The sequence below is a fragment of the Dermacentor albipictus genome, chromosome 1, assembly GCF_038994185.2.
Source record: "Dermacentor albipictus isolate Rhodes 1998 colony chromosome 1, USDA_Dalb.pri_finalv2, whole genome shotgun sequence".
NCBI classification, from domain to species: Eukaryota; Metazoa; Arthropoda; class Arachnida; order Ixodida; family Ixodidae; genus Dermacentor; species Dermacentor albipictus.
The window spans coordinates 329,459,350-329,467,891 of record NC_091821.1 but is presented as its reverse complement, the minus strand read 5'-3'; the positions used below and the strand labels follow the sequence as shown (position 1 = coordinate 329,467,891).

At 47.3% G+C, this 8,542-nt stretch overlaps 2 protein-coding genes across 7 annotated transcripts in view; one reads left to right on the top strand and one right to left on the bottom strand.

Moving 5' to 3' along the window:
- Positions 1–8,542, top strand: part of LOC135909324 (lachesin-like) — a 441,203-nt gene that overhangs the window by 166,783 nt on the left and 265,878 nt on the right. The window lies entirely within an intron of this gene.
- LOC135908984 (uncharacterized) lies at positions 359–1,438 on the bottom strand. The gene has a single exon (XM_065440848.1). It carries the CDS (start codon positions 1,430–1,432, stop codon positions 425–427), a length of 1,008 nt encoding a protein of 335 aa, XP_065296920.1. The 5' UTR covers positions 1,433–1,438; the 3' UTR covers positions 359–424.

The window sequence follows — 8,542 nt, the reverse complement described above, 5'->3', positions numbered from 1 at the left end:
TATGAGCAGTGTTCGTTGCACCAGCATCGTCGAAGTGATTGCGATGTGTAATCTGGATCAAACTGGAAATAATCTGCTAGCCCTGAGCTGGCACACTCGCGCGGCGCTGCAACTCTTTAACGACAAGCATTCTTTGCCTCATTCCAGATACTTTGCGCTATACATATAGGTAGACATTTCCTGTCTCGCCTCGCTTCGGAACTCGGCAATAAAAACAGATTCATGACCGACAGTGAAATCCATCCTCTGCTTTCTAGCACAGCATCTCAATGCTCTAAACACTAGGCCACCATCGCGCGCACACTCCTCTCGTGCCTTTTTTTTTTCTTTATTACCGACATGGCAACAAGGCTACAAAACAAGACATTTTAACAATAGACAACGGTCACGACAACATCTCTGCCATTGGTTGGCAGTCACAGGGCTAAAAACGCTTGAAATTCGCTAGCTCAGTCATCACACTGAGCCATGTTGGTTTTTCTTTTTGCAAATTATACATTTCCTTAATATGACAAATGCTTTCAATGAAGTATTCTCTAACAGGCCGGGCATTTATTTCGGCATGTCTCACGGCCATTCTAGTTTTCCATAAACTATGTAAGGACACCAGCATGAACATGTCATAGGGTACATTGTCTTCATTTAGAGTAGGCAAGAAACGAATCTCATATGGTGTAATTGGCAAGTCCTTCTTTAGTGTTCTCTGTAAGATGTCCCCATGGAACACAGCATCCCAGCAGTCAAGAAAAATGTGTTCTATTGTTTCGGGTTTCCGGCATAGTAAACAGTTGACGCTCCAAGGCACGGAAATACCTTTTTCATCTAGCCACGGTTTGACAGGTAAAGTATTGGTGTGGAGCTGGAAAAAGAAGGACTTTACCGACGGGCGAACTGGCATTCGTTTTACTCTTTTTAGTACGTCCTTTTCAGGTCCAATGCAGAACATCGAGCGATACAATGGCACCGGCAACATTGTGTCTACCAGGTCCTTATATAAGTGCTTTCGTGGTACCCTACTTAGGTATTCCATGGAGAACCGAACCTTTAACAGCTGAAAAGCCAAGACTACCTCTTTTAGGAAACCACGCGCTCTGCCTTGACTGCACCGATGTGACGATACAATAAACTCAGGTATAGCTTCGCTCAGCCTTGTTTGAAACATAGTTAATAAAAATGGGTCATTTTGGTCCCGTAAGAAAACAAACCTCGACACAATCTGCCTAATGAACAAATGTGCCAGACCTAATCCTCCATTTTTAACCGAGCGAAGGGGATTAGTGCGACTGGTGCGCTCCCAGCTTGAACCCCATACAAACACTGCGAGTACTCTGTGTAAACGTTGTATGTTAGCCCTTGACATGCACAACGCTTGGAGCACGTAAAAAATTTTGGCAACGGCAAACAGGTTGCACACTGTCGCACGAGCAAACATAGAGAAATTGTGGCCTCCCCATTTAAGTGTACGTTCACAAAGCCTACTAGCTCTTTCAGGCGTTTGGCGCACGCGTCAAGTGACAGTTTCTCGTGCCTTTTCTTCGTGACAGCTCGCGCTTCGAGACTCTGTGTCAGCCTGCACCGTTGGCGGGATCGGCTCACATTCTTCAGTGCCTCGCTCGTAGTAGCGAACCATGTGTGTAGTGACTTTTGAAGGAGAGGAAGAGAGAAGTGCAGTGCCGTAACTGTCTCTCAGAGGAGAACAGCTCAACAACACTGCACAGGGAAAGGGGAGTGGGGAGAAAAAGATCAGGGAGAGAAGGCGGAAAAGAAATAACAAGAAGGGTGAAGAAGCAATGCGGGGCTTACAGCCGCACTCTCAGCTGCGTGTCACAGCAAAAGTCAAGTAGGGCAGGAAGCACTTTCTTTACAATGGAAGGGTGGGCTGCCGGAAAGAGAAGTGCTCCCTCCGACTCACAGGGCAGTCCCACACGACGGTATGATGCAAATAGCGCAGTGCGCTCAACATCGAAGGCCGGGCAGTGGAGCAGAAGGTGCTCAAGCGTCTCCTCCTCGCCGCAATCCAAGCACGCGGGGCTGCCTCTTCCGTGCAGTCTGTGCATTCTGGCGGCCGTGTTGTAGCAGCTGACGCGCAGCCGAAGGAGAAACGAGCGGTCCCAGTGGGAGAGACCCGCGCGGGGGAGGAGGCGAGGGGGCGTACCTGCAGCAACGCGCGGATTCGGGTGCTGCGCGCGGAGAATGCGCAGTAGTAGCGAACCCAACGTGGAAACTGCGACGATGTGCTGCCTTCAAGATCACCCCGGGCCGAGAAGGTTTACACGTTTCATCGCCAGAGTGAAAACGCCATCGTCGTTTCACATAGACCATGTGACATCCACATAGGCAAGAGCGATTGTATAACACGTAGTTGCTGATGACGTCATTATCCGTGTTTCTCTCGCTTACGTTCGTATACAGTACCTACGTAGAACCCAACAACAGGCATGTCATAAGGCCGCATCGAAGGGCTGGAATAAAAATCATGCAGTTGGCCGTCACACAATCGTCGTCACCGTCGTCTTGCTGCTGTCGTCACGCAGACGGTTGTGTCAGACAAATAGCGGCTCGTCTTAGACAAACACATTGGTCCATCTGGTAACGCTCTGTGCAATCTCAAACGATGCTTGGTTGGCAGCTACCAGCAAAATGCGTTGCATAGCATCAGTTCCCATAGTGCTTGGGATATGCTTCATTAAAAAAAAAGAATTCTGGCATGGTAATCTGGGATTCCAGCGACGGACACCGGCAGCCTCGGCGGCAGCAAACCGAATAAAGGAGTAAGCCCATAACAACTATCACTGTAAAAAAATATTTGTAAGCTTCGAAAAGTCCTTACTTAGTTGTTTGCATAACTGTATCTTTGTTGGAGCAACATTATAGCACTGGATGCACTACAGTATGTAGTGTTTAATGTCAACAAAGAACTACGTGATGGTAGATGCCACAAGTGACGCCTCTAACTGAACGTTACTGGCAGACGTCTGTGTTCTTACGCGAAAGCACCTCACACACAGCAAGGGGAAGGAAATGCCGCCAGTGAGTTAGATCCACGCAAGTCCTAATTGCTTTTATCTCAGGACGAGATATATGTTTGCGCACAAGCCATTAGCTGCTGGCAACGACATTTATGCCTCGGCTTTCCTAGAATAAACGTTGCAGTGGCATAAGAAGGTTTGGTATCTCTTAGCAAAGAAAACTTTCCGCATGTCACTGATGTCTCCTTTTCATATCTGCGTGACCTTAGATTCTAAAAGGACGCCATGTGTTTTCTTAATGCAACATCAGCGCAACCTTGCATCAAAAAGCACCGCACTTTTCGCGTCAAAATCAAATGTAGGTTAGAAGTTTCTTTACAAGCTACGAAGCGAGCAACATTTCTCATAGAAGTGCACGCCTTAATAGCCTGATGAGTTTCCAGGACTGAAGGACGAAGCAGGAAGCGAACCTCTAGCATTGCTGCGCAAACAAAACTTTCCAGGGCACAGAATGTCTAAGCCTGATGAGTGGCGCTCTACCTGACCTTTTCGTTTTATATGGACCGAAGTCCCTTTCTTTAAATGCGCGATCACCGCGAGAAGAAAACACGCTGCACATGATGCAAAGACTTTATCCTGGTCTGCTTCCTCCCGGAGGTGCATTTGCCTCGATATTCAAGGAAGCAGCGCCTTGTCCCCGACCGGTTGCTGTCACGTCTTTCGACAAACTTCCGGCGATGCGCTGCTTCTTGCGAAGCAGCGAAAACCGGAAGCTCTTCTCTCGGCACTTGCTGGCGTAGTTTCGGGCCTTGCGAGCCTCTCCAGTCTAGAGTGCGCGCTCTTCACTTCAGAAAACTCAGAGTGGCGAGTTTTGGCACAGAGAAAAACAGGTGCACTAGTTGTGCCGAGAGCGCAGTTAAAAAAAATATACTTCCCTGTTTTGCGAAAATATATCACGTTAAGATGCTCGGAATTCCTGTCACGTCTTCATACGTACTGCGTACAATCTTGAAGAGAGCATCCGGTTACCTATGACAGGCGGCGAAGCACAGGGCGTCCGAAACATGGTCTGCGCTTACACGAGAGCCAAAGTGTTCGTCGGCAGCCTCTGCGTAACTACCATCAATGATGTTCGTGTGTAAATGCTATGTCTTGTTTCCGGCGACCCTCCAAGAAACAGTAAGTAGCTCCAAGCTATTCAAAATCTTATTATACTAACGAGCACAATGATTTATATTAGGTAGTCACCACGCACAGTGACGCTTGCGCCAATATCGATTATTGCGCTGTAGAAAAATCATGGTTACCTTTTTCAAATTATGACCCGCTAACTTGACGTATGTCTATCAGTACTCAAGTTTCATAGATTTTACTACTTTCTCCCAGGACACTGCTGCTAGTGCATGACGGAAAGCAGATGTCGGAACTTGCGGGAAGGAATACTTCCCAATTCTAATGAAGAATGTGACCGACATGACGCTGAATTTACGAATGGAAATCACTTTGACAGAACATGAAAACAGAACATGTAACTGGAAAGCTTCACAACCTTTTTTTCCCGGATAACATCAACATATGCACAAAATAGTCCCACTTGATAATGATATGCACGGCCCCGGGCTGCTCGAAGGAGATCATGAAGATCTTACCAACATATTCGACATTTATTAGCATGCAATAAAGTACACACTGTCGTGAGCTCAGCTACGTATTCGTTAGAACATTTGCGATGGCGATAGTTCTGCCACACTGGGCCCTATAACGTAAAACTATTCCAATATGTTTTTATTCCAATCTCCTGACGTCAAATTTGCGTAACCGCCGACGCAAGCATCGGGCAGTCACCCGCAGGGTTGTGTCAACGGACCAATCAGACGCTCTCCTCGTTCATAGGAGGTCACTTTTGTTTGCTTGAAAAAACGAATGACATTGTCTGCACTGAGCGGCTTGTCTTATCTAATTGGCTCACAAGAGGCGAGGAACCCGCTCAAGTGGAGAGGGATTCAATGGGACCGAGCCACTGCACTGAAAATCCTTAACCGGATGAAGAGGGTACTGCCGGCGTCTGCGATTGGTCCACTTTCCCTTACGCAACTTGGGGTGGCTGGCCGAAAATCGCGTTGGCATGCAACGGAAGCTTAAGAATGATGCTAAAACGGATCCTCAGCAAAGAAGAGTTGGCAGAACGAGGTTGTAAACGTGCCGAAAGTGCTCGAAAACGTTACACGGCCACGCAAAAAGCTTTATTACACGCAAATAAACCCATGCTCTCCAGCAGGTGCGAGTAGCCAGCGCCAGAGTAATCGTCGGCAGCCATATTTTATTTCTTTCGGAACTGGGCAGCCTGCGTCTATTCAGAAGAAAATTCAGTTTTGTCCGGCATATTAATGCACCTTTAACGCATTCACGTCACTATGACGCGGTGAGTTTTTGCGGTTTTGTGACGTCACGTGACAGGCAGGTGAAGTAGGTGCAGCCCGAAAACTCTTGACCAATAGCCGAGGGCTAATGGTGAAAAGGCGTCGAATAAGAAATAACTGTTTTCTTTCGTTTGGTCAAATCATGCATAATTAGTGTATGCACGTCATCTCAGATGTTGAGCTATCGCTGTTTTCGCGACGTCGCGTGATAGACAGATGAAGGGGGGGGGGGGGTCCAAAAAAGTTTTCGACCGTTCGCGGAGGGCTGATTACAGAATTGGAATAGAAAAGTTTGGGATAGTTTTACGTTATAGCGGCCACTGTCTTGTCGTATGCATTTTATAGGTTGGTCGTTCGTGCAATAATGGGATCAGTTGCTTTTAAAATTCGCATTGCTAATACTATCTTCGAAGTCGGCATTTGTAACGTGAGGTCGCACTACATGGTTATTATTACGTGGCGTTTAGTCCTTTCAGCGCTTTTCCTTTGGAATATTCTTCTTTTTCTTACTTTCTTTCACGTTTAGTAACAGCTGGATCTGTTTCTATATTTGTGCGATATGTCCAAACATTCTCGTAGCCCATATTATTTGCCTCCCTCAATTCAATAGAGAACGATAATATCTCGCCATGGTATGTCTGGTAACTAGTTTTTCTACCTGCACAGCGAAACTTCGCTTTGTCAAAAAGTATTTAGCCGAGCTCAGGTCAAACCATTTTTCATATGAGGCGATATCTAACGATGCATATTGTACTATAAGCTAACGTTCCTATTCGCCTTTAGTAGGGGAACTATGCCGCGTAGCGCTAGCGATGGGTGTTGCTTACCAAGATTGCTTCGAAAGAGTTCACCAGGGCAGATATTTGGTGTTGTTTGTACGGCATACCCTGTACAGCGTAGAAACGGCCAGACGAAGGCTGGGGGATCTACCGCAGTAGTCCAGTGCTTATCGCGTGGCACTCAAAGTCAAGGGTTGTATCCCTACGATGGCGGTCGCGTTTCGATGGAGGCGAAATGCAAAAAAACGTTCGTGCACTTAAACTAAAGGTGCACGTTAAATAACTCCAGGTGTCAAAACTAAACCCGAGTTTCTCACTACGGCGTTCCTCATAATGAGATCGTAGTTTTGGCACGTAAAACCCCAGGACTAACTTATCTATTTTCTGACAGCTATTTTTTTGACACTCAACACTAATTGTCTCACCTCCTCTACCTTCGCCTGTCATTTCCTCGATGCACAGGGAATTCGAATGACCGGCGCCTTATTCTGAATTATGTCTGGAGCTATCGCTTGTTTAAGAGAATGCAAATGCAATGAACCCTTACCTGAAAAGCCCTAGCTATGCGCAGTTTTGCTTTAATGACATGTGCATCCATGCTTTACAGTGTATCTTGAGCTAATATGCCTTTGACTGAAGGAAACGCAGGGCCTGCTCACAAGCCGCACCTTGTTGTTATCATAGCTGTGATTTCAGTCACATTTGTCAGGCGCGCACAAACAAGCTTACAGAACGCGACTGTAGTCAGCGTGTTTTACCTAGCCGCTTCAAACGTAACGATCGTTAACGTTAAAAAAATAAAGTAATCCGAAGTCGGACGAGAAATGTTGTTCGCTCTATAAAATAGAAATAAAAAGAAAAGAAAAGGAGGCCGACTCGGTCATTTTCGCACAGCGCATCAGACTCTTTTCGTTCCCCATTTTTTTTTCCTGCTCAACGCGAGTAAGTCATTATTGAACTAACACGTCGGAAGACAGGGTCTGAATGGCCGTCCTGCCATCTACCGCGTCGCAGCACCGCGCACGCCGCGCTGTCAGTCATTATTTATTTTTCTACCCGGCTGCAAAATACACGAGCGACCCACAAATCTCTGCTTGGAGACGTACGAACACGAGAGCTTAAAGGAAAGAGCAAGAATGCCTTTGGGAACATCAACGCTAAAAGGAAGCGGAAAGAGTAAAAAAAAAAGTAGAAAAGGAAAGGAAAAAGGACCAGTGAGAGAGCGCAGAGATCTTTGCGCAAGAATCATTTTCGCGGGCCTCCCTTCCCCTTGCAATCCTCATTCTACGGAGCTTTTCTCATCGCACGACGGCAGTGGTGGTGGCGGCGGCGACGAGACGGAGGCGACGCGCCCACGGCCGAGGCACGGGGCCGGGGCTCCCAGAAGGCGCGGTCCGGCAGCGCAGAGTGAAATTCCGCGAGCTGGCGGCTCGTAATTTGTGGTGTTGTACGTCAGCGAGGCGAGACGCGAAGGCGGACAGCTTCTTCTTCGGGAACGCTCGGCCAATGGCCATCGTTCGGAATAACTTAACAGTGCCCAAAGGCACCCTTCGACACGGGTATTGCGACACTACATCACGCCCGAGACAGGCCGCTCTCTCGACGAGAGCACTGCGCCCGGCTGTGGGCAGGCTGGAAAACGAAGAAGGGGGAAATGAAAGTAAAAGAAAAAAAACTCGCCTTTCCTGCCCACCCGCTCACACTCGTTGCCCTGTCTCAGTTCATATCCTTCCGGCGCGCCCGAACGGACGGCGCAGCGGAGGATAAAATAATAATAATAATAAAAAAAGAAAACAGAACAGTAAGTGAGCTTTATTGCTGCCTTAAAACTTTCATTAACGCTTTCGCTGCTTGTCTTTCTAACCGCTTAATGCTACGTACGGCTTGGCTTATAGATGGCCGCGGCCAAGGAGTAAAAACAAGAGCAATGTTCGGAGAACTCATGGGCGGAAGATAGTGGTAGCCAAAGGAATGCTTGTAGTGATTTTCTTTACAGCTTTAGACTAAAGCTTTCGAACCGCTGTCATGAGCTGTATAGTAGCTGATAGTGTTATGCGTTGCTGAATGTTAGCTTAAACATGTCGTGTTCAAACTAATGGATAATCGCAAATGGCGATTATGAGGGAATGCAAAGCTGGGCAGCAAATCAATATTGTATAGGGATTATATTCCCATGATTTTTCTTTTAGGGCTTCGTAAGTGGTCCAAGCGACGCTCCGCCTCCATTATTGCACTGGGATCAGCGGGTCAAGATCATGCAGTCCTCGCGTTATACCAGGTCTGATCCTGATCCTTGTGAATGATAAGCCACTGTGTTCTACCTCTGCGGTGTAATGAGGGGGACAGCGTGGTATTTACTGCCACAGGGAAGTAT

Bases quoted from the DNA above. Each gene is read 5' to 3' on its own strand.
- LOC135908984 (XM_065440848.1), bottom strand. From the start codon at position 1,432: ATGTTTGCTCGTGCGACAGTGTGCAACCTGTTTGCCGTTGCCAAAATT.